At 49.0% G+C, this 25,223-nt stretch overlaps 1 protein-coding gene across 1 annotated transcript; it reads left to right on the top strand.

Annotated features, from left to right (window-relative positions):
* Window positions 1-650: 650 nt before the first annotated feature.
* Window positions 651-23,737, top strand: FXN (frataxin). The gene is made up of 5 exons (XM_023627252.2): window positions 651-985; window positions 8,341-8,438; window positions 12,411-12,531; window positions 18,849-18,946; window positions 22,077-23,737. Exons 1-5 carry the CDS (start codon window positions 818-820, stop codon window positions 22,225-22,227), a joined length of 636 nt encoding a protein of 211 aa, XP_023483020.1. The 5' UTR covers window positions 651-817; the 3' UTR covers window positions 22,228-23,737.
* Window positions 23,738-25,223: the final 1,486 nt, after the last annotated feature.

Here is a 25,223-nt window from a genome sequence, read left to right as displayed (position 1 = left end):
CACTATTCACAAAGTACCAAAGTGGCTTTGGAAGAATTTTAACACCTTCTATCTTCTCTGCCCACTCTCTCCCCATAAAAATGATACTCTCCAGTAAGCATATTTGACAATTTCTAAAGCATATATAAAATACGAAATTTTCACTCCTTTTTTTTTTTTTTGCAATATACAACCTAACTAAAATTTTCTTTTAAAATGTATTAACAACTTAATATTTATTGTGCACTTAATAGGGTCCAGGGCCTGTCGAAAAAAACTTTACATACATTAACTCATTTTATCCTTACAACAACCCTATGAAGTAGAAACTTTTATAAACCCCATTTTGCAGATGAGGCACAGAGAGGTTAATTAACTTGCCCACTGGTCACCCAGATAGGAAGTGGGCAGAGTTCGGATTTAAACCAGGCAGTCTGTCTCCTGTCTGCAGGCTCCTAACTGCTGTAACCTAGACTGGCGGCCAAGTAGCTTCAAGAACCTGCAGCCCCTCCGGTTCACAGCAAGACTGCAGCTCCCACTCCTGCCCGTGGAGAACTCCGCACCAGCGGGGCACTAGGCTGGTCGAGGACCTCGCTTACTCCTTCAATAGGGCGCGCAAGGGGTCAGCCCCGGGCTTTGCACGAAGCAGGCTCTCTAGTTTTGTTAAACGCAGAGACAGTGCAATGCTGGGAAGTTCTTCCTGAGCTCTAACCCGCGGCCGCTTCCCACAGCCGGCCGACGAGGGGACCCGAGCGCGGCGCCTGCGACCCCCGGCCACCAGGGGTCGCCGCGGCGTCCCCCGAGCGGGAGGGCGGAGCGGCGGCGGATCGCGAGCAGCATGTGGACGCTCAGGCGCCGCGCGGCCGCCGGCCTGCTGTCCCGCTCGGCGCTCCGGGGCCCGGCCCAGGCCCACGCCCGGGCCCAGCGGCCACCCGAGGACGCCCCGCTCCCCGGCCGCCGGGGCCTGCACGTCGGGACCGCCGCGGCCCGCAGGCCCGCCAGCGCCGTGAGTATCGGCGCCCGCGGCGCCAGGCCGCTCGCCCGGGACGCACCGCTGCAGCTCGGGCGGGCCGCGGCGCGGGGACGCGCTCTGCGGGGGCGGGGAGGGGGCGCGCTCTGCGGGGGCGGGGAGGGGCCACGCGCGCGCTGGTGCTGCTCCGGCGGGACCGCGGCACGGGGACGCGCTCTGCGGGGGCTGGGGAGTACGAGTGGGCCGGCTGCAGCTCCAACAGGGACGCCTTCTGCGGGGGGCGGGGACGCGCTCTCTGGCTGCAGCTCTGGAGGGGCCGCGGCACGGGGACGCGCTTTGCGGGGCAGGGGAGGGCACGCGCGCTCCCGCTGCAGCTCTGGCGGGGCTGGGGGAGCGGGTGGACGTGTGGCGGGAGCGCGCTGCCCCCTGCCTAGCGCGCGGCCGTGCCATCCCCTCTGTTTCTCGGCTTCTGCCTTCTCCGGGAAAGAGAGGGATTGTATCCCGCAGCGCATCTGCGGGGAAGGGCACGGGCAAGGGCAGGGAGGGTGGCCAGGTCAGGTCTGAGGGGTCAGGGGTTGTCTCCCAGCTTGTCCTTTCTCTTAGCTAGAACTTACATTTAAGTAATGATATATACATATGTATGTAAGTGTATGTAATATTATATAACGTTATAATATGTAAAGATATATACATATAATAAAATAGTATGTATCAGTATAATAGTATTTTATGTAAGTATATATACATGATATTGAGCCATGTTTTCATGCATAGGCTTTTATGAACGAAAGGCCTTCTTGGAGCGAGGTGGAAATGTCAGGGCTGCCGAGTACAGTAGCTTGAGCAGCAGGGTTTTGGAAAATGACGGGGCCTGGGTGCCAAATTCTGGCTCCGCGACTCAGCAGAGCTGTGTGACCTCGGGGGAGCCCCAGAACCTCTCTGAGGCGTGGCTGCTTTTTCTGTAAAGAGGAGATAAAGGGTAACACCCATTTTGCGAAGCTGGCCTGAGAATTAAATGGGATCAACATATAAGGTCTTCAGCGCTTAAAGTTAATTCCACTTTCTTCCCTTGGAGATGCAAAGAAATGTCTGGCCCAGTTACTCTGTGACTTGAAAGGAGGAAACCCAGAGAATGGAGTTGAGGAAGACCACACAGGAGTATGGCGGTGACTTTTAATCAGGGTCTTGAACATGGAGAGTGCGAAGGGCATTCCAGGAGAGAAGGGCCTGGGCAAAGGCTGGGAAGGCAGATGGGGCTCCGTTCCGAGTGGCTGGTACCCTGGATGTGCTGTGGGTGATGAAGGAGACAGGTGAAATCCAACCCAAATTGTGGTCGGAGCTCCGGAATTTGGACCTGAGGCTTAAACTTCCCAGTGACACGTGTTATTTGGCCCACAACATGCATGAAGAAACTTTGGGATTGGTTGCCAGCGCGCAAAATTGGGACCTAGACAATGGATTTCCCCGCTTCTCAGGGAAAATAGGCAGGTCCAGCCATGCTGGTCCCATGATCCTCCCCTGCAGAACATTTAGTGCTCTGCTCCTGTGCTGCTCCCACCTGGGGCGACCCCCACTTGCACTTCAACCCCTGCCTGTGAGGGCAGCATGGGTTGTCAGCAGTTTTTAATTAGAGGACTGACGAGATATGGTGTGGCCTTTTGGATGGTACCTTGTGGCTATTAAGGGCTGTTGGCTCGGAAGCACACCCAGCTCAGGGCTGGCCCCCCAGGAAGTGTCCACTGGGCACACACTGGGATTAGGGGTCATGGGAGGTTGCGGGTGGTTAGCACCCTAGGTGACCCTAGTGAATTAATCACGTTCATTTTACCTGTCTACTGCACAGTTCCCTTGCACATATCTGGTACTTGTGGAGTTGAGTGGATGACAGTGGCAAGTGGGTCCCCCATCCTGTTTAATTTTTTAAGGCCTTAACTGCCCTCAGGTTGATCCCCAAGGTCCCTTGTACTCCAAAATTCATCAGGACCTGAGTTGATCTGGGAACCTCTTCCTCGTCCTTATTTCTCATCCTCCTCGTTCCGCTTCTCCAGCAGCGTCCCACAGAAATAGAGTGGGGTTTCTAAATTTTCTAGTAGCTAAAAGGAACAGTAAAAGGAAAAAGGAACAGGTGAAATCAATTTCAACAGTACATTTGTGTAACCTTCTACATCCAAAATATTTTCCTTTCATACTGAAAAACCATTAATGCGGTATTTTTACATTCTTTTTTCGTACTCTTTTTGCATTCTTTTTTTGTGCTCATGCTTCCGAATCCAGTGTGTATTTCATACTTCCGGCACACGTCAATTTAGATTTTAGACAATTCACAATTGAAAAGGTAAATTCACACACTCGAGTTGTTCCAAACATACTTAAAATTTTCCAGTGACTTTATTGAGTATCATTTTTAGATTAAAATTAAGGACAGGGCTGGCCCCGTGGCCGAGTGGTTAAGTTCGCGCGCTCCGCTGCAGGCAGCCCAGTGTTTCGTTGGTTCGACTCCTGGGCGCGGACATGGCACTGCCCATCAAACCACGCTGAGGCAGCGTCCCACATGCCACAACTAGAAGGACCCACAACTAGGAATATACAACTATGTACTGGGGGGCTTTAGGGAGAAAAAGGAAAAAAAAATTAAAATTAAAATTAAATAAAATTAAGGACAGTTTAAAATCCAGTTCCTTGATCACACACGTGGCTGGTGGCTACCACATGACTGCTCTGGAGTAGAGCATATTTAGCTTCTGATCATTGTTTCTTGGCTCTAGCTGCTCATCAGAACCCAGAATCCACAGAAACGGCTTATAAAAGCGCAGCTCCCGGGGCCGGCTCGGTGGCGCAGCAGTTAGGTGCACGCGTTCCTGTTTGGCAGCACGGGGTTCAGTGGTCTGGATCCCCGGATCCCAGGTGCAGACATGGCACCGCTTGGCAAGCCATGCTGTGGTAGGCGTCCCACATATAAAGTAGAGGAAGATGGGCACGGGTGTTAGCTCAGGGCCAGTCTTCCTCAGCAAAAAGAGGAAGATTGGCGACAAATGTTAGCTCAGGGCTAATCTCCCTCAAAAAAAGAAAGTGCAGCTCCTCGGCCCTCCACTTCCACCTTCCTCACTCAGAGGCTCGGGGAGGACCTGGTTCTATCAGGCAGCCTCTGACCCCCCGGAGAGCGTGACAGTGGCTGGGGCTCTAACCTTCCCCTTTAATGCTGGAGGGTGCTCCAAGGAGGAGCTAACTTGATGTCACGGCCTCTGATATAACTTCATAGACTTCTTCTGCAGACCTCAGAAGACTTTTAGACGTCCGTTCATTTCCCCAGAGGGACGAGACCTATAACTTTTTGTCCGTGAGCCCAGCAAGCAGGCTATGCCCTAATTCACTTTAAATTCATTTTTATTGTCTTCCACAGACCATATCCATGAGTTTATACACACAAAAGTGTATATGAAACATCTGTATCATTTAAAGATTAATAGCAAATGCTCATGTTCCCACCGCCAGGCTAGGCAATGAACATTGCTTGTTCCTCAGAAGGCCCGAGTGCTCTCCCATGACAGCCGGGTCCTCCCGGAGAGGAGTCTGCCGTGCTGAAGTCTGTCAGTCATCCCTGCTTTTCTTAGGGTTTCGCCTCCTGTATGTGTCTCCCTAAACCCTGGGCTGTTTATATCAAGAACGTTTTGCTGTGTTGATTCTGCTGTGACTGGCGCCTTGTGTTCCGGGTTGTTCTGAGACTCGTGGACACTGATGCACCCGGTTGTCATTTATTTGTTTTCTCTGCTGAATGGCGTCCCGTTGGGTGAGTGTGTCACACTCTATCCTGCCTCCTCCTGGTGACCTCCGGTTGATTCCAGTGTGCTGCTGTTACCTGGGGCTGCTGTGGGCGTTCCTGTGCGTGGAGAGAAGCTCCTTTCGGGCGAATTTCTCAGAATGGCACTGCTGGGTGAGGGGCCAGCAAATACTCAGCTCCTTTGATGCCGAGAGTGGTGGTACCAGTTCATGCTTCCCGGCAACGGATGACAACTGATCGACTCTTCAAGCGTTGTGGTCTGACAGGGCCCAGGGTGACGAGGGGACCTCCGGGGTGAAGGCTGGCCTCCCTGCTGGCCACCCAGGCCCGGCCTCGCCAGCGGGGGGCCTTACTTGGGTCCTGTGGTTCCAAGCCTGACCTGGGACCGTGGCCTGGGGACTAGGACCTGGTTTTTCTTCACATGCCTCCCGTGAGCCGGCCCTTTGCTGAGCTCTCGGATTGACTGAACCCTGGAGACTCAAGCGAGGCACACCTCCCAGGGATGGGTAGTCCGAGGGCTCCAGGTGACCTGGAAGCAGGAGGGTGGCTGCTGGGTGGCTGGGGGGGAGCACCTGTCACACAGCCCTCACCCCGAGAATTCCATCCGCCTCCCCGAGCACGGCGGGGCAGCTCCTTCCTTGGGTGGGAGCCGAGTTTTGCCTCTGACCTCCTGCCTCTCCGTACTTTTGTTGACATGCTTCAAAACAGACATTTGCTGAACCCCCTCCGGCCCTGTGTTTGGGGTGTTCACGTCCTCTTGTTTGATCCTCAGAACCTGTCTGCACGGCAGGTGCCATGATCCCTGCCTTTAGAGAAACGGAGGCTCCGGAAGGTCCAGCAGTGCCCCAGGGCATGTAGATCGGGGAGCAGAGGGGAGCAGAGTGGGAAGACAAGGCCGGGAGTCCTTGCGACAGTTCCTTTATGTTGCAAAAGCTGAATAAAGACTTCTTCTGGCAGGAAATGAGTAACTTGCATTAGATCAAGCCTCCCACCAAGAACAACCATCAAAGATACAAAATGAAAAAACAAAAACAAAAGAGAAAAACAGCCCCATGAATGTCTCAGAGAGACCAAAACAGCGAAGACTGGAGGGGTCAGGATCATGGAAAAAAGGGACACTCCCTGAGCTGAACCCCGCGTTCTCAAACACTCCACGTCTGGAGCCTCCATGTCTGGAACCCATAGGTTTCTTACCTTTGTGGCCAGTACCCCGGGACCAGACAGCTTGGGTTCAAATCCCAGCTCCACCACTTTGTGTATCCATGTGACTTTGGGCAAGTTACCCTTGTGTGCCTCAGTTTCCTCATCTGGAAAATACAGATACAGTCAGTCCTCATTATTCGTGGATCCTGTACTTGTGATTTCACCTACTCACTAAAATTTATTTGTAACCCTAAAATTGATACTCAGGGTGGTTTCGTGGTCATTCTTGGACATGCACAGAGCGGCAAAAACTCGGAGTCACCCCTGCTCTGCTGTTCCCAGCTGAGGTCGAACAAGGCGGGACTCTACCTTTCTGCTCCAGCTCTCAGATTCTCATTTGTAAACAAGGGTCCTTTTCACGGGCTATTTAGTGGCGTGCTATTTCACATTTCTTTGGTGTTTGTTGGTGACTTACTGTTTAAAGTGACCCCCAGCCGTGGAGCTGCAGTGCTGTGCAGCGTGCCGAAGCATGAGAAGGCCGCGATGTGTGTCACGGAGAAAATACATGGGTTAGAGACGCTGCCTTCAGGCGGGGTTTACAGTGCTACTGGCCTTGACTTCAGTGTTAGTGAGGCGACAGGACGTGTTAAACAAGGTGTCTTTAATCAGAAACACACGTAAAACAAGGTTATGCACTGATCAATGGGTGAAAATGTGACCAGAGGCTCACGGAACCTCACGCCCCATTTCCCTCAGGAGCAATTCGTTAATTGAGTGTTTGTGGCAACTTTATAGAACATAACTGTCACGAATAACGACTGTAATAATGGACTTCCCTCACAGGATTGCAATGAGGACTAAAGGAGTCCATTTCTAGAAAGACTGAGAACAATACGCAGCGGACAGTGAACATTCTAGAATGTGCTGTAGTGGTAAACTGCCTCGGCTCTCTCACTTCAGCTTCAGGGCCAAGCTGGCTGTCCAGGCTCTGCACCCCCATTTCGTCCTTCTCTGCTCGCCTCTCAGCCCTGTGCCTTCGGCCTTCTCCTTTCTGAGTTTGCCAGGGGCACTGGTGGCTCAAAAGTAACCAGAGGGACCTTTGGAGAATGTAAATCTTACCACCAACCTCCTAAAGCCCTTTGGTGCTTCCCAGGATGAAGTCCGCTGTGTGCCTTCACAAGGCCGGGTGGCTGCCCACCTCTCTCCATCACTTCCCTTGCCCCCTCCACTCAGGCTGGACCACTTTTCTCCTTTTACAGGCTCCATCCCCTCCCGCACTGGGGTAGGTCCCTCTGCAGGAGCCCCTCTCTCCTTCTCCCCCGGTTATTTCATCCTTCCCTCCAGCTGGCCAGTAGGGCTGGTGGTCACCAGCTCAGACCCCACCTCAGAGCCGGGCACCTGGACACTCAGCAGTTAGGTATTGAAAGAAGTCAACAGGTCACGTTATCTCCTGCAGATCAAGTTAATAAGATGTCAGACAGCTGCCCGCAGTCAGAGCTTCTCCCCTGGACACCAGCAGACCCCTGCCTCTTGCTATTTGTTGTTGCTTGTTTTGGTCAAATCCTAGGAGCGTTGCTCATGCCTCCCCGCCTAGCCTGTGCATCGCATAACCTGAATAGCCTACAACAGCTCTGCCCCTAGCACTTCCTGTGATGACAGCCTCATTCTGTGTCTGTGTCATTAGCCACATGAGGGCACAGGACACTCAAAACACACCTGGTACAACTGAGGAACGGACTTCTTAAATTTTATTTCAATAAATTTCAGTTTAAATAGCTGCACGTGGCTTGTGGCTACCACATTGAACAGCACAGGCTTAGAGAGAGACTGGGGGAACTCACTGTAGTGCATTAAAAGAAGGTGAATGGGGCTGGCCCGGTGGGGTAGTGGTTAGGTTTGTGTACTCCAATTCAGCAGGCCAGGGTTCATGGGTTTGGATCCCAGGTCTACACATCACTCAACAAGCCATGTTGTGGTGGCATCCAACATACAAAATAGAGGAAGACAGACACAGATGTTAGCTCAGGGCCAATGGTCCTCAAGCAAAATGAGGAAGATTGGCAACAGATGTTAGCTCAGGGCCAATCTTCCTCACCAAAAACAAAGAAGGTGAAAAAAATTCCTAAGAAATACTCCTAGGGGCTGGCCCAGTAGCACAGCAGTTAAGTTCGCACGTTCCACTTCTTGGCGGTCCAGGGTTCACTGGTTCAGATCCCGGGTGCGGACATGGCACCACTTGGAAAAAAAAAAAGTCATGCTGTGGTAGGCGTCCCATGTATAAAGTAAAGGAAGATGGGCATGGATGTTAGCTCAGGTCCAGTCTTCCTCAAGAAAAACAAAGAAAAGAAATACTCCTAAAAATTTGAACTTAGTTACTTATGAATGTAGAAATGGCCATATTTAAACCATGCATTAATGGACTCTAAATATACTACAAAATGGTAATGTTTTTCTTAACTTTGGCTTTTAGAGTTCGAGCCTCCACTTCCTCAGCCAGATTCTGAATGTCAAAAAGCAGAGTGTCTGTGTGATGCATTTGAGGACAACGGGGACTTTGGGTGACCCGGGGTAAGATAAAACACCTTCTACATCAGAGATCTCTCCCTTCCTCTCTCTCTCTTTCTCTCCCTCTCTCACAATACACAACATACACACACATAAATATACTTCTCTCTATTTTCTTTTTTTTATTTTTTCCTTTTATCTTTTTTTTACCAAAAATAAAATCCATCCCATACAAAACCTGTTTTTTCCTTTAGCAGCAACACCCATAAGCATCTTTCCATATCACTAACTCTCCACCACGTTATTCTTAATGAAATAGTATTACATTTTATGGATGTACCATAATTTATTTAACCCATCCCCTCTTGTTGGACATTTAGGTTGTTTCCAGAGTTTTGTTATTATTTTCTTTGATATCTTGGTAGTTAGGGTAGGCCAAGTTTCTGTAACAAATAGACCCCAAACTGTAAGGGCTCAAACCAGGAGTGGTTTGTGTCCCCCTGCTCAGGACAGTCTGGGGGGGCCTGGCTCCTTCCACCTTCCTATCTCCTGTCAGTACCTTACTGTCCTCTGCATGGTCGAGGCCGGGTCACCCTGTCCAGGCTCCATTCCATAGAAGGGGACAAGAGCATGGAAGGCCTGGAAGTGGCACTTCTCCCTCACTGGCCTTTCAGTGGGAAGGACTTCGTCACAGGGCCCCAGCTGACTGCAGGGAGGCTGGGAAATGTCGCCTCCTGGGTGCCCTGGAAGGAGGAGGCGAGGGGTGCTGGTGGAGAGCTGCCAGCACTGCTGCCCTCTGCCCCTCTGCCACACACGCACCTTGACCCCCAGCCCAAGGCTGCGACCACAGGCCCACGTGGTCACTCATGCACCTAAAGGACCAAGATTTCCAGGTGACACGCAGTCGTCTGTCTCAGGTCTAGGAATGGCTTCTCTGACCTGCACACACATACGATGATGGACAGGGACGCCCGTGGCCCAGGGCAGCCATGGAGGCCTCCTGGGCAGCACTGGGACGAGCTCTGCCCTGGCAGAGGGCGACAGTCCTCCATGAAAGCCTGGCTGAGGCTCCTCCTTGTCCGCTATTCCCCTTGGCCACAGGAAGTGTGCCCTCCTTGGGGGCGGGCAGCCTTCGCAGCCCCCTCCCTGCTGATGCCAGTTCGGGCTTCCAAAGGCTATCTTAAGGCTCTGGTACGCTCTTGTAAGCCAGACTCGTTTTTCTTGGATAACAGGATTTTCTCAAAAACCTAGAAGGCTTCTGATCTCTCTACCCACAGTCAGTCCCAGTGCCGGTAACCACATCCCCATTTCTTGCCTGGATGGGAGCCTCAGACTGCCTTATCTTTTGCATCCTCGCCCCCATGCCCAAGCTCTCAGCCTAAGGGCAGGTTCTAGAAGTCTTATGAAAAGATAAGATTGGGGACCAGCAACGCCCTCAACCTGGTTTTTGCAGCAGGATTGGACCCTCTTTTTGGCTGAATGAGAGGCCTTTGTCCAAAGCCATAGCTTGTCCCGTTTGGTTTCTCCATCTCTGTACAGCCTTTCATCCCCCAACGCTCCATTTCCTTCCATTCCACTGCAGACGTGCCAGTTCTCTCCTGGCTCACCGTTCTCGTGTCCCATCTGCTGACAGCAGCGAGGAGCCACCCAGACGCAGGGACATTCTGAATGTCCCCAGAACTACCGGCTCGGTCAGCACGCTGTTGGCCGTCCAGTTTTTCACAGGCAGCAGGTTGACAGAGGGCCTTGCGAGCCCCCGGCCTGGGTGTCCGTGTCGTTGGCCCCCCACGCAGTCTCTGAGCCAGTGCTGCGTCTGCACGTGTTAGGTTTGGCTTTGGTGGCACCATGTCCAGCTCCTCTGCACGCAGACTCTGCTGCTGTCCCCTCGGCCCAGCAGGCAGTCCTCTGAGGTTGGGTGGGGCCCGTGCAGGATACCCCAAGTCCAACTCCCTTCTTTAGGGTCTACTTCTGGCCTCTGGGATGCACACCTTTGTCCCGCATGCATAGAAGGACAGCCCACTTCTGCCACGGCCCGGCTGGCTCCTGTCAGGGAGCACCAGCCGAGCTCAACTTTGGACTTTATACCTGAGTCAGGTGTGTCTTTATGTTCCCCACGCTCAAGACACATGTCAGCCTCTCCTCCAACATCCCCTCCGGCAGCTGTGACTGAGGAGAGAGAGGGAGAAATGGCCAGCACACCCAACCAGGCCCACCCCTCTCTTGAAAGAACAGCCTCTCACCCCACCACATTGTGCCCTGGAGGTAGGTGATGGGCGGTTGCGGGGTGGTCGCATGACAAATCCTGCATGAACTGTCCAGCAGCCCCTCATGTCTTACTTCAGGCCTCTGAGAAGCTCTCCAAGGACAGAGGTGTCTGGTATACATCTTGTAACCCACAGATACAGCCTCACAGCGGCACAAAACTTCAGACAAGGATGCTTACATAGCAAGATTTTTATTGTTATAATTCACCTACTGTAAAATTCAGCATTTAAAATGTACCATTCAGTGGTTTTCAGTGTATTCACAAGATTGTGCAACTTTCACCAGTGTCTCATTCCAGAACATTTTCGTCGCTCCAATAAGAAACCCCGTGCCCGCTCCACAGCCCTCCCTTCTCCGAACCCTTGGCAACCACTATCTACTTTCTGTCTCTATGGATTTTAGCAATTTTTAAAAATTGAAAAATAGTGTATATATACAGGAGTGTCTCCAAGTCATACATAGACAGCTTGATAAATTTTCAAAAAGTGAACCTACCATGTAACTCCAGAAATAGAATGCTACCAGCCCCCAAAAGCAAGCCTCCTGCTCATTCTAGTTATTAACCCCTCGCTGCCCCAGAGGAACCACCATCGTTCTGATTTCTAATAGCGTGGGGTCATTTTGCCTGTTTTTTCACTTTATATAAACTGTATCATGGAATATAAGTATGTTTGTGTGGCTTCTTTCAGTCCCCATTATGTTTGTGAGCATCTGGTTATATGGTTATATTTAAGGCAGCTCTATTTTGCTGTGTAGTGTTCCACTGTATGGATAAACCACAATTCATTTAGCTGTTGTGTTACCTGTGGGCACTTGGGCAGTTTCCAGTTTGGGGCTCTCCGGTACTTCTGCTATGAACATTCTAGGATGGTGCGTGTCTTTTGGTGAACCTGGGCCTGCGTTCCTGTTGGGAGCATACGCAATCGTGGAATTCAACTCTAATGGCATATAAATATATTCAACCACAGTAGCTACCACCCGACAGTTTTCCAGACTGATTGCCCCATCTCCTAGCCCATCAGCAAGATCTGGAAGCCCTGGTTGCCTCCCTTTGGGCAAACTCTTGATATTATCCGTCTTGTTCATTTTAACCATTCTGGTAGTATCTCATTGTGATTTTTTAATTTGTGTTTTCTTGAAGATTAAGAAAGTTGTGCACTTTGTCCTATGTTCATGGGTCATTTGGCTATCTTCCTTTTAATGAAATCTGTTGAAGTATTTTACCTAATTTTCTATTGGGTTTTCCTTTTCTTATTGATTTGTAGGAGCTCTTTATATATTCTGGAAATAAGTCCTTTTTCAGATATATGTAATGCAAATATTTTCTCCCACTTTGTGGCTTGCCCAACATAAATTTTCAGAACAGAAGCAATGGAAACAATCTCAGTGTCGAACCAGAGGAGATGGGTTGACTAAATAATGTAAAATAAAATACTGTGAAAATCCATATGTGCTAATATAGAACAATCTCCAAGACATATTAAATGAAAACTGTAAGGTGCTTCATTTGCATATTAAAAAGAACATAAAAATCTGGAAGGATACAGAAGGGGCTCTCCATCGACATTGACTCGGGGGATGGGAGCTGCCCGTTTGGAAAGAAAGGCTCACGTCTCTGTCAACCCTTGGATGCTGTTTAAATTTTACTCTGTACATGTTAGCTATTTTCCATTAATTTTTAACATTTCAATAAATGTGTTAATTTGATTGTTCATCAAGTGCAGCAGTTGGTCATGGGACGTGGTGGCTGTTTTTGTGTTTCCCCTGCAGTTCTCTGGATGAGACCACCTACGAAAGACTGGCAGAGGAGACGCTGGACTCCTTAGCAGAGTTTTTTGAAGACCTTGCAGATAAACCTTACACGTTTGAAGACTATGATGTCTCCTTTGGGGTACTTCTTTGCTTATTTTCCTTTTCTCTTTCCTCCATAAGAATTTTAGCTCACCAAAATAGAGAATTCCTCTCCTGTAGCGTTAAGCATCCAGCTGCATGTGGCTATGGATGGAACCAAAAGACTGAGGTTCATATCCCAACCCTGCTGTACCAGGCTTGTGACCTTGGGCAAGTCACTCAGCCTCTTTGGGCCCTTTTTTTTTTTTTTTTTTTTTTGGTGAGGAAGATTGGCCCTGAGCAAACATCAATCTTCCTCTGGTTTTTTCTTTTTTTAAGGTGGGATGCCACCACGGCATGGCTTGACAACCAGTGCTAGATCCATACCCGGGATTCGAACCAGCGAACCCCTGGCTGCCAAAGCAGAGCGCACGAACTCAACCACTACACTACCAGGCTGGCCCCCATCTATGAGTCTCATGTTTGCTTAAAAATAAAGATTCCAAAGCTTCTCTCAATACCCATGATGGTAAATCAGGGAGGGACCCAGGCCTGAGTTGGTCTATCAGGAGGCCTCTCATTACGCAGGCCTGGGGAACCCTGAAGTAGACTGCTAGCATTTCAGCAGGGTAAGATATCACCCAGGAGGCGTTCAGGCTCCACAGACGTGGCCCCACTCCTGGGAGATTTGGATGTGAAGGTCAGAGTGCATTCCCAGGAAGCGTGTTTTTGAAAAGCTCACTCGGGATTCTAATGTGCACCCTAGGTCCCACCCCTAGAGATTTGATTTCATTGGTCTGAGGTGCGGCCCAGGCAGGGCACTGGGGTTTTAAAAGTTCACTCCCAGGGTGATTCGAATATGCAGCTGGGGCCAGAACCTCTGGGCAGGATGAAACTGGAGCCCCACCCAGATCCTGGAAGCTGAGGGAGTGCTGTTCTTTATTGAATGGCCACCAGGTGGCAGTCGTGAGCAAGAGTCACCTTTGGATTTAGAATTCTGTATTGCCTGGGCCTTGGGGAGCAGCCCGTTTTTGCCAGGGGGAGAAAATCCCCCACAGAGGTTAATCCTCCCGACAGCAATTAATTAATACCATGAAATGTGCATTTCGGATTAAATCATGGCATCATTGAGGGCAACCAGCTGTCAGGCTAACGTGATAGAAATAGTGTTGGATGTTGCCATGGGAGCGCTAGATGGAGAAGGGGCTGCATCAGATGGAGCACGAGCAAAGTCTTGCAGGAGGTGTCAAGCCCGGTTATAAGGACAGTGAGGGACTTGGTGGTAAAAACAAAGGCAATAGGGCAAGAAAGGGTTGACTGCCTTCTGGGTGGATTCAGAGATTTCTGTCCACAGCAGAAATGCGCAGGCAGGGCTGTAGAAGGTCTCATGCAGATGGCCCTGGAGGCAGAGCCACTTGGGAACGTTACACACTGGGCTTGCCAACTTGTCCATTACTGGGATGATTAGAGCTGAGGAAGTCACAGCTCTCTGCCACAGTGGCTGTAACTGCTGTAGGGAGAGTACACCTCAAGCTAAACTCTGCCACATATGAAACATTTATAACCAGGCCACAGAAACAGTCTCACCTCTCATTCTTGTAGGATTAGTGAAGCCCCGGCTTGACTCATGTACTTTGCATGAATGTTTCATTAGAAGCCAGTGTGCCAGGATTCTGGCAGCTGGATTCTGTCTACCTCATTGAATCAGGCAGCAAAAGCTTCGGCTCAGTGGTGGGTCACAGGACCTTGCCCACATCCGACCCCAGAGTGTCTCTCTGAAGAGTGACTCAGCTGCTGGGCTGTCCAGATTCTGTAACCCATTCCTGCAAGGGAAGAGGCACCTGTGTTTTTCTAGCCAATCCATATACCTTGAGTATCATTCTACTCACCAGGAAAAAATTATTTCTAAGAAATCATTTGCTGATTAGGAAATTCTCTAGTACAGATGTAGAAATTAAAAGCATACAGTTGCTGCCTCTGTAGTTTGGATTTCTGATTAAGTAACTTGAAAAGCTATCTATCTGCCCTGGGGTGTGAATTCCTGATTAGAGTCCTTCAGGTGCTAACTAACATATATTTCACATATAAGATAAATCAATTGAAAGTACATTATAGACAGTAGAACACCTGTAACACTATTACTTGAGCTTTGTTGGAGTGCAATCTCTCCCCGCCCTCAGGGTCCAGTTGGATGTCACCCCCTCTGTGAAGCCCTCCTAGATGCTACAGGCAGACGCCACCCTTCCTTCCTTGCCCAGCGCCCTGGAGCACTTACCACTGTTGTACCTGTCTACATGCACATCACTCCCATGGCTAGACTGAGCTCCTTGGCAGCCGGGACACGGTCCCTTCTTGGTATCCCAATGCCTGGAACATTGCCAAGTACATAGAAGGGACTTAGATGTGGATTCACTATGTAAATGAATAGGGCCTGCATACTTTCCCAAAACATGCCTTCACTGATGCCCCTCAGCATCACAGATGTTTACCAGCTTGCTACTGGCCAAATAGACAGATGAAAGCAGTAATCCAGATATGCCCAAGAAGGATTTGTTCTATTTCCTCCCTGTGCAGTGGGAGAGAGGAGCAGCTTCTTGGCTGGTGTGTCCTCCAGTCAATCGGGGTGGGTAGTGTTGGATGTCAGTGTCTGGGTCCAAGCCTCACCCCTCACTGGCACTGGCCATTAGAGGGAAGTGTCCACGAGGACAGAAAGCACCTCCCGTCACTAGGCAACCACAGAGTCTGCTGCACTGAACACAGCAAAATCTGACGGGAGACTGAGAAGCGCCTGCTATCTGAAGGGTCACCTCCAGGCCACATCCCTTTTTTCCCAGGTGGAGCCCTGGCCTCTTAGACGTTTTAATGAGAATTTCGTTGCTGCCATGTTCTTTATTCACTAAGTTGTTGGCATATTACTGCCATAGAGCAGAGGTTTCTTAACCTTTTTTGGGCCAGGACCCCCTGTGAGAATCTGACTGCTCTGGATCCTCTCCGGAGAAAAACTTCCCCACACACCTGTGAGTGCAGCTTCAGCGTCAGGGCGGGGCCTCTTTGTAGACCCCTGAGGACCCCCTCTGGGGCCCAGGGGATGCACACTTGCTCAGAGGCAGCGTTTCACTGGATATGGAGACAAAGGATCTGGCTTAGCATCCTGGATTTGTGTTTTCTTTCCAAGAGTCCTTAAATGAATTGTCCAACTTCTGTGAGCAGCAGGGTCTTCAGCAGTGAAGTGGATGACATTCCGCTACTTCTATGAGTTTATATTAGGATTAAATTTTTTAAAGTGCTTCACATTCATTATTCCTTAAGGGGAAGTCGGTGTCTATTTTTGGAGCGTGAGGAGCCACATAAACGTGAAACCCCGGGACTCAACGTGCCCTCCCATATGGGTCTATTTCTACAAATGAGCTGGTGACAACAGACACTGCTCTCTCCGCTGCCATTTGTGCAGGGCTGATATTGACTGGCGAGGGTTAATAAGCCTCACCAGCTGTGGCAGGGTCTGTTCTGACTGGTGAGTGACCCGTCTCAGCAGCTGCTGGATATTTTGACTCTCTCCCCGCCCTGCCCCTCCCCTCTCCTGCACTTGAGTCTGCCCACGCGCCCAGAACAGTCTCGGCTTGCCCCTTAAGGAACAATACTGATGAACCCAAAGCCGTCTTTGTCTGGTCATACCTGCATTAGGAGATGCTGGTGAACAAGGAAGGCAGCTAATTTCCTTTCTCTTGCCGCTCTCCTGCGGAAACAGCTTCTGGCTCCATTGGGGGAAAAGTCTCATTACGCACGATGAACAGGAGGGGGCGTGGTTGAGTGCTGAGTCTGTCCAGCGTAACCTTTCCCTTAACTTTGGCGCATGTTATCACAGTGCCTACTCATTGTCCGCTTTGTTCATTCTGCCACAAACGTATTTTGTTGCACAAAGAATGGATGTGCTAGGCACTGAAGATGCTAGGGTGAGAAGACGAATCAGCTCTCAAGGCGCTTAAGGTAGTGGAGGGAAGGGGCCGGTGACCAGCGCACAGCCGGCAGCTCAGATGCAGTGAGGAAGGCACAGAGAGGCTGTGGGGACACGCACAGGCCCTGGTCCCAGCCGAGGGGCATCAGGGTAACCTTCCCAGAGGCACCCCAGCCGAGACCTGCCGTGGAAGGAGAGTGCGGGGAGGGCGTGGACCTCAGGGAAGGTGCCTGGTGGGGCAAACATGAGACCTGCGCGCGTCTAGGAGGATTCGCATGGTGGTTTTATTAACAGGCTCTTTGTGAACCAGTGGCCTTTTTCCTGAGTCTCTCAGAGGATTTGGGGGGGTTGGAAAGAGTTATTTTGGCTTTCAGGGATTGTATCCGGCGCCCCCGCTTTAGTGTCCTGTTCTAAAGCGTGATGGTGATCAGGCGCCCGTGGGGAACCGGTGAACACCCATCGGCCCCTCCATCCTTACTGACGAAGGCTGGAAGAGTGTTGTCCCAAGGGAACAGTTGAGCCTGAGACCCCGCCCGCCTGCTGCCTCTGCACAATGGGGCAGGTAAGGGCACGAATAGGTCAAGTCAGAAACAATTACGGCTTGATCTCCTGAGCCTGCTATCTCAGGGAACAATAAGCCCTGCAAGCCTGTATGCGGGCAGGAAGGAATGGGGCGTGACTGCTGTTGGGTGTGGGGTTTCTTTTCAAAAGGATGAAAACAGTGTAGATTAGATAGTGACAATGTTTGCACACTTTGAGAAATACTAAAAACTACTAAACTGTACAGTTTGAAGAAATTTTTATGTAAATGAAATGTAGTCCTACCAAAAGAGTAAAGGTGGGTTTCAGGAAGAAAAATTGTTTAAAAACAAACTTACGTGCACTGTGATCCCGGCCCTTGTAAGAAATGCACTTAAAAGCTGGCAGGCCATACCTGAGCGTAGGGAGCTCGCATCGCTGGTTAATGGGGTTGAGAGATGCTTCGGGTTATGGAAAGAACGGCGTGTTTTAGACCCAAACAGACCTGGGTCTAAGATCAGCTCTGCCGATTACTAAGTGTTCTTATTACTCTGTCCCTCTCTTGTCCTCATCTGTAAAATTGGGGTAATGATTCCCACTTACAATGGTTATGGTCACAGTGGAAACAATTTTACGCAAAATGCCAGACACAGTGCCTGGCACAGAGTAGGCACTGAATAATAGTAGTTAATGTTTTTATTTATAAAATAATCATTCATTTTATTTATACTATTTATTCTTTTATACTATCTGTATTCCCAACGTCTCTCTAATTTCTGTTTCTTTTTTAATGAGAAAAAAGTGTTATTAAAAAAATAACCCAATAGAGTCCTCCCCATCCCAGGCCTATATTATTATTGGTACTTTCTCCACCTTTTCAATAGCTCTTTGTGTTTGCAAACCAGACACAAGTGTTCTAAGAACCCCGCAGGACCCCCCACTAGACAGGGCTCTAGAAGGCATGGGGAAAGGCCGGTGCCTCTGCGGGTTGTACACGGGATGGGGAACAGTGAGAGGCCCCCCTGCTCACCAGCTCCAATAAAGGGGACTGAGCTGTGTGGCTGTTTCTTTCGAATCCTGCGCATTCTAAAGAGACCTCAGACCTGGGGAGTAAAGGGCTGCTTTGTTGAAAGGATGTTTTCAAATTTAAATGAGCATTTATTGGACAAGGATGGACCAATGGTCTTTTGAAGAATTCAAGACTCTTATAGAAAATAAATAGGAAAATAAAGCTGGAGAGGAGTGTCTGGGAAGCTTGTGAGCTGCGAGGGAAGGGTCTGGAAATCCGAGCCCCGGTCGGGAGTATCGGCCACTTCTCACAGAGCTGAGGCTGTTGCTCTTCTAAGACAAGCCAAGCAGGCGGTTTCTTACTTTCTTCTTCCTTGCTTTTTCCTTTTTTCGGGAATGAGCTTGTCCTGTCCGATGTTTGGGCTGACGAGGTTCTCCAGTGGAGTTGGTGTCTGCATTGGCGAACGTCCTCTAGGGTGTTCTGGCTGAGAGTTGAGGAACCGAGGCGGCAGTCAGGCTGTCGATGCGCCCATCTGCCAGCTGTAATGCCTCAGACGGGCCGCTCAACACCCCAGCTTCCGTTTACTCCCCTCGAAAGGGATACTGGTAATTCTGGCCTTGCCGACCTCAGAGAGAGAGGGAAGAAGGCACTGTGAGATACAAGTACTGTTGTGATGAATCTTAGTCTGACTCTGCGAGCAGTGTTCCTTCTGCATGAGCTCCTAATTCTAAACACTAAATTAAAGCCGTTTCTTTATGGCGTGTATCGTGTACTTGTTTAAATGGAGAGTGTTGAGATATAACAAAAAATGAAGCAATTATGACAAAGTGATAACTTTGCCTTGTTTTATTTTCCTCTTTCCTATTTATTTTCCTTTTTCTACCCGACCCACTAGAGTGGTGTTTTAACAATTAAAATGGGTGGAGATCTGGGAACCTACGTGATCAACAAGCAGACCCCAAACAAGCAAATCTGGTTATCTTCACCATCCAGGTACGTTCAGAAGTCAAAATCTCTCATCGTTCAGCTTGTTTGAAACATGACCTTGCGGACCATTTAAGAAGGGTCACCCTCCTGGGTTAGCATCTGTGTAAGCGGACCTTGCCTGATGTCTGACAGCGTGCCTCGTCCTCAGTAGGGAGGTTCGCTCTGGTTATATAACTTCTGTCTGGTGATGTGGCTACTGTAAGCAGATATTGGATACTAACCTGATCTGAAGTGAAAACTTTTCAGAACCCGGCCTAGACAGTTTTTCTCTATTAAATCACTGCCCTGCCTTTAAAAAAGCCACTTCTGGTATTGCAACATCTGAATAAGTTGCCCTTTGTCTTCAAAGCAAGTTAAAGTTTGACCTCTAATTTGTTTGGAGCATCTGAGCTAAAGGTCAGTTGAATTCCATTTGCCCCATTGGCTGTGTGCTCTGTGGAGGCGAAGAGCCAGTGGTTCAGCCCTCCAGGGCATTTAATCCCTCCTGCCTTTTCCATTGATGTGCTTTCCATCAGTGGAATAAAAGGTCGAGTTGGAGACCGCCAGCGCTGCATCTCGAGGCCTGAGAACGTGCCAGGAGAGAGGGTCCCTCATCTCTCTGGCTGCTGGTGAAGTGGTTCTAAGAAACTAAAAGAGAGACGCCCACAAAAAGCTCTCAGACCAACCTGCCCGGTCACTCATTAGCGCTTGCAAAGAGAGCATATTGACTGTGACTTGTGAAAGGCACAGAGAGAACCAGCGTGGAATTCTTTGAAAGCCCAGTGGTATTTGCATTAAAGAAAAACAGTAATTATAACTCTTTCCCTGCCCCAATGTTGACATCATTTTTAGGCAGTTTATGTATAATTATTTGTTCACAATAAATAAAGCATTATGCTCCCTTCACCCCAACCTCATCTAGGACGTACGTTACAATTCAACACAAACAATTCCAGAAATCACTGTCATTTCTAGTCAGGCCCTCATTCACGTATTGTACTGTGTCGCTTTTTAGATCCAGTTAATTTACTTGAAGTTGGGACGTTTTCCCTTCTGTCGCGCAGTTAGCCTATTCTCCTTGCCCTCAAACAGTCGTCCTAACCCTAACCCTGGCCGTGCACGAGGACCGTACATTCCTATCCTCCATCTCCAGAGGAACCAGTACGAGACATTGAGTGGGCCAGCACAAATCCAGCCATCAGCTTTGGGGATCGGTAGTTTTGTCCATACCGGGCAGGACCCCAGAACCAACTGGGATGGCTCCACTAGAAGAATTCTTTTTTTTTTTAAGGTTTTATTTTTCCTTTTTCTCCCCAAAGCCCCCCCCGTACATAGTTGTGTATTTTTAGTTGTGGGTCCATCTAGTTGTGGCATGTGGGACACCACCTCACCGTGGCCTGATGAGCAGTGCCATGTCCGGGCCCAGGATCCAAACCAGCGAAACACTGGGCCACTGAAGCGGAGCACACAAACGTACTTGGCCACAGGGTCGGCCCCAACACTACAAGAATTCTTTGTTGTGTCTGGAGACTGAAAAAGTCCCTGTCGTATTTGGACACACCTACCAGCAACGTGATCCTCCCCCAGGCATGTTTAGAAGCACATACTTCTGGATAATAATAAATCCCTGGAAATTTCAAGGTTTCCTTTTTTTATATGGTAATTCATGATGAGAATCTGGAAGGAAAATCTGCCGAGCAGCCATTTACTGTCATGGAGACTATGTTCCTCAAAAAAAAAATTTACTTTCCACTCAATTTTTCACATTGGCCCAAAATAATCTTTCCTGGGGCTACATTTCTGATCCTTGGGCGTTTTTTAGTGACAGCTTTTCAGGCCCTGTGGAAACAGGGGCCTTTCCTGGCCACCTTGCCCACCCCAAGGAGGTTGTAGGATAGAATTAAGGAGAGGTCTGGGTGGACACCTGGACCCCAGTGCCAGTGCTCAGAGCCCCTGGGACCGTGTGGAGGGGCCTGGAGGTTTCCCAGCCTCTGTCCGGCACCCGGGCAGCAAATCAGAGTACGAGGCTAAAGGAATGTTCTCCAGACGCGGTCCACATATTAGGCCTTTATCTGTTTGGCTGTTTGTGTGTATTGAACAAAGGCCCCAGTCCTTTTGGTTTGTCCCTTTTATCTCCATTATTGGGAAAGTATTCAAACCCCAACATGTGGTTGATGGTACAGAAATGTTTGATGTTTTTATAGCCCCAAGAGATGCTTCCCTTCTAAGCTTTCCTCCTCCCTGGCAAACTCCTCTTAGTCTTGGATTTTGGAAAAGCTCTCCTGAGTGCCCAGGTAGACTCAGGTGCCTCTTCTCACGGGGTCCCAGGTTACTCCGCTCCTACCTCCATCGAGGGGTCCTCACGTGCTATCGTCATCTGCTGGCATGTCTGCTCCCCTCCACTAGGCTGAGAGGAGGTGGCATTAGCAAGCACAAGTTGTGTACGTCTGGAATAACAAGTCGTGGCAAAACCCACTACACCTGGATCCACACCAATCCAGCATCCCCAGCATGAATTGCGTGTACTGTTGCTGTTCACTAGATGAGCTTGAGATGGATGAACTAACCCATCAAATTCAGTTTCATGGATTTAAAATTGAATTAAGAAAAATATTTTTTAAAATAATAGTATAGGTGGTTGCCAAGGGCCAGGGAAGGGAGGGTATGGGGAGTAACTGCTTAATGGGTATGGAGTTTCCTTTTGGGGTGAAAATGTTTTGGAACTAGATAGGGGCAGTGGTTGCACAGTGTTGTAAACGTACTAAAATGATAAATAATAATAATAGAGGTAGGGCACAAATCATGTCAGTGGCACACAAATGGCCATAATTTTAAAAACACTGCTCTGACGTAGCAGGTATCACAGTATACGAGTTAGGAAAAGCAAAAGATCAGAACGTGGTACATAGTGACTCATCAGTAGGGTTCACATGTTTTCAGGTCTTGAGAATCATTCTGTGAATTGTGCCAGAGGATAAATCGTGTAATTATTCTTACATAGAAAGACCCTAAGACAAGAAACCAAATATATGCCTTGTTGGGTATTACTTTCTAGAGCTTCACTTCATTCAGTTTCTTGGTGGCGGCGTTGGTGGAATTGTGATTCTTATAAAGGGCTGTCCTTGTGGACTGACTGTGTGTTTGTCATGTCTTCCAGTGGACCCAAGCGTTACGACTGGACGGGGAAAAACTGGGTGTACTCCCACGACGGCGTGTCTCTCCACGAACTACTGGCCGCGGAGCTGACTAAGGCCTTAAAAACCAAGTTGGACTTGTCTTCCCTGGCCTATTCTGGAAAAGGCACCTGACGCCCAGCCCAAAAGACATTAAAAGCTATAAAGCCAAGACTCCAGCTTCGTTCTGCAGCTGAGTGTCTGGTGTTTTCCATTCCTGCTTTCGAGGACAGTTGCATTGTGTGTAACAGCTCTGTGAAAAGAACGCGTTGCCTCCCACTCTACCCCCAAATTCGGATTTTTAATTTCTATAGTTTTTTTGGATTTATTGTCTGATTTCCTCCCTCACTGACATCCCTTCTCTTTTATGACGTCTGTATGCCTATACCCTTATAAATAACCTTACAACAAAGAAAATAAGGAAAAATTCTAGGAGGCGAAATGAATTGGTTTCACTATTCATTCTTTGAAGGACTTATTACAAATCTCCGTGAAGAGTGGATGGCCGACCTCACCATTCTGTCTCAAATGAGACTCGTTACAGGGTAGCCTATAAGTGCTCCCACGCCTCTTGAAAATGTGAACACTTCTAAGCCCTTCAGTATTGAAGTGTGGATGGCGACTCAGGAATTCTCAAATCGAAGACTCTTTCTGTGCTTTGTGTCTGCAGGGTGTGGCCTGCACCGGGTGACTCAGGGACGTGTGGTGCCACTTCTTCAGTATATGCACATATATGCACACACACGCACATTTACATGTATGTGTGCTTGTGTGTGTGTGTGTGTATATATATATATTTTTTAAGGGTTGATATAGAATTGGCTGCTGCAACACTGGTCTGAGAATGCAGACAGTCTCACAAAGACAAGAGGGGAGTAAAGCCATCTCCATAAGCTCGTGGGTGTAGTAGAATACGCGGGGTGTTGGAGCTGAGGAGGTGCTTTGTAAATTGGGAAGGGCCACATGAATGCAGAGGTGTTCATGTTGATGATAAGAACCCTGGTCCTATGCTGTGCTCAGCACAAAGTAGTTGTCAGTCTCTGGGCAAGTTTCATGCACTCCCCCGACCTGTTTTCCCGTGTGTGAAATGAGAGGGTTGGCTGGATAGAATGTCCTTGGTTCCCAGTTCAGACATGCGGGGCTTCCATCAGGCAGCGTGACAGGCTGGCTTTAATTCCCTCCGGTAGATGGGGGACAACAATGAACACTTTTTTAAGCTATAGAGGAAATATATGGTTATTGGTATTGCTCTACTTGAATTTCAGTTGAATTCACATTCAAATAACATCCTTTCTTGTGCCCTTACCGTGCTAAGCCTGTGCCGTAGACTGCACATTATGTTACTCATTACTTATGTTCCCCCCAAATTCCTGTGTTGAATCCTAACCCCCAAAGTCATGGTGTTAGGGGGTGTGGCCTTTGCGAGGTGATTAGGTCCTGAGGGCAGAGCCCTCATCGATGGGATTAGTGTTCTTATAAAAGAGGCCCCAGAGAGCTCCCTTGCCCCTTCCTCCACGCGAGGACACAAGGAGCCTGCCGTCTATGAACCAAGAAGCTGCCTTTACCAGACACTGAATCTGGGGGCCTTGATCTCGGACATCCCAGCCTCCAGAACTGCGAGAAATAAATTTCTGCTTTTAAGCCACCCAGCCTGTGGTGTTGTTACAGCAGCCTGAAGGAACCAAGACAGCCCGCTACACAGATGACCTCATTTTAATCTCTCGTGACCTGCCTTTTACACATGAAGAAAGCAGGGCTCAGGAACATTCAAACTCATCCACAGTTCTCCTCTGTCCAAACTTATCCTTCTGTTCTATTACTTTCTCACTAAAGAAAGATTTCTTTGGAGGGGGATTTTGGGGTTTTTTTTTTTTGGAGACGATTAGCCCTGAGCCAGCTACTGCCAATCCTCCTCTTTTTGCTGAAGAAGACTGGCCCTGAGCTAACATCCATGCCCATTTTCCTCCACTTTATATGTGGGACGCCTACCACAGCATGGCTTGCCAAGCGGGGCCATGTCCGCACCCGGAATCCAAACTGGCGAACCCCAGGCCACCGAAGCAGAATGTGCGCACTTAACTGCTGCGCCACCGGGCCAACCCCTAAAGGAAAGATTTATTAGTGATAAGTCTATGAAAATATATAGCAAAGACTTTTGCAGAGGGTGAACCAAAACCACATTCCATTATAGAAAAAGACTCAACAATGGGACAGTATAAACAAATGCTACATGGATATTTAAAACATTTCCTTTCTTCAGAAATAAAATTACTTTTTAGTCTGGTGGAAATTTATTAAGTGTAGTAGGGCAGCAATACCAATGAGAAATAAAGTAGGGTAGGGGTGTGTGTGTGTGTATGTATCTCTTGCTTCTAATGAAAGTTTCATTATACGTCACTCAGCGGGAACTCAGTTAAATGGTGCACTCACCTAGCTGGGACACAACATAAAACTTAAGAGGTATTTAATCAGGCTGCAGGAGCATAAAATGGAAGTTAGAGAGTCTGTGCTCTTACAGCTTTCCTTGTGGGCCAGCCTGTCAGGCCTGTTTACTTTTACTTTACATACAGTTCTAACTGATTTAATTATTTAGTTTCTAAGGCCCTGGGAAATTCTCACTTAAGGCAGCAAAAGGACTGCTGGGGCCGGCCCCATGGCCAAGTGTTAAGTTCGAGCGCTCCACTTTGGTGGCCCAGGGTTGGGCCACCAGTTGGGATCCAGGGTGCAGACATGGCACTGCTCATCAAGCCACGCTGAGGCAGCATCCCACATGCCACAGCTAGAAGGACCCACAGCTAAGAATACACAACTGTGTACCAGGGGGCTTTGGAGAAAAAGGAAAAATAAAATCTTTAAAAAAAAAAAAGAGACTGCAGGCACAAGACCAGCAGCGGGGGGAGTGCACTCTGACACCGCTCTGACACGCAAACAGGAAAAGCTCCACAATGTGGGGCCCGTAGCCCCCCACACCTCAGACCTCAGGACCATGATCACATTGATGGCATCAGCCATGTGAAGGATGCGTTTTCAGAAAGACATTGTAAACAGTCAGTGTAGCATGTTAAAGGAGCCAAGAAAACATGTAAGAGAATTTTAGAAAGCTTTCTACTTAGCTTCCTGAGTGCATAGAC

The sequence above is a fragment of the Equus caballus genome, chromosome 23, assembly GCF_041296265.1.
Source record: "Equus caballus isolate H_3958 breed thoroughbred chromosome 23, TB-T2T, whole genome shotgun sequence".
Classification (NCBI taxonomy): Eukaryota; Metazoa; Chordata; class Mammalia; order Perissodactyla; family Equidae; genus Equus; species Equus caballus.
Note: the sequence above shows the minus strand (reverse complement) of the source record. Positions and strands in the feature narration are given on the sequence as shown.

What these genes read in the sequence shown, in the direction of transcription:
- FXN (XM_023627252.2), top strand. Translation starts at nt 818, where the DNA reads ATGTGGACGCTCAGGCGCCGCGCGGCCGCCGGCCTGCTGTCCCGCTCG. An exon ending in GGGACTTTGGGTGACCCGGG is followed by an intron (nt 8,439 to 12,410) that starts GTAAGATAAAAC and finishes TTTCCCCTGCAG; the next exon opens with TTCTCTGGATGAGACCACCT. An exon ending in TGGTTATCTTCACCATCCAG is followed by an intron (nt 18,947 to 22,076) that starts GTACGTTCAGAA and finishes CATGTCTTCCAG; the next exon opens with TGGACCCAAGCGTTACGACT.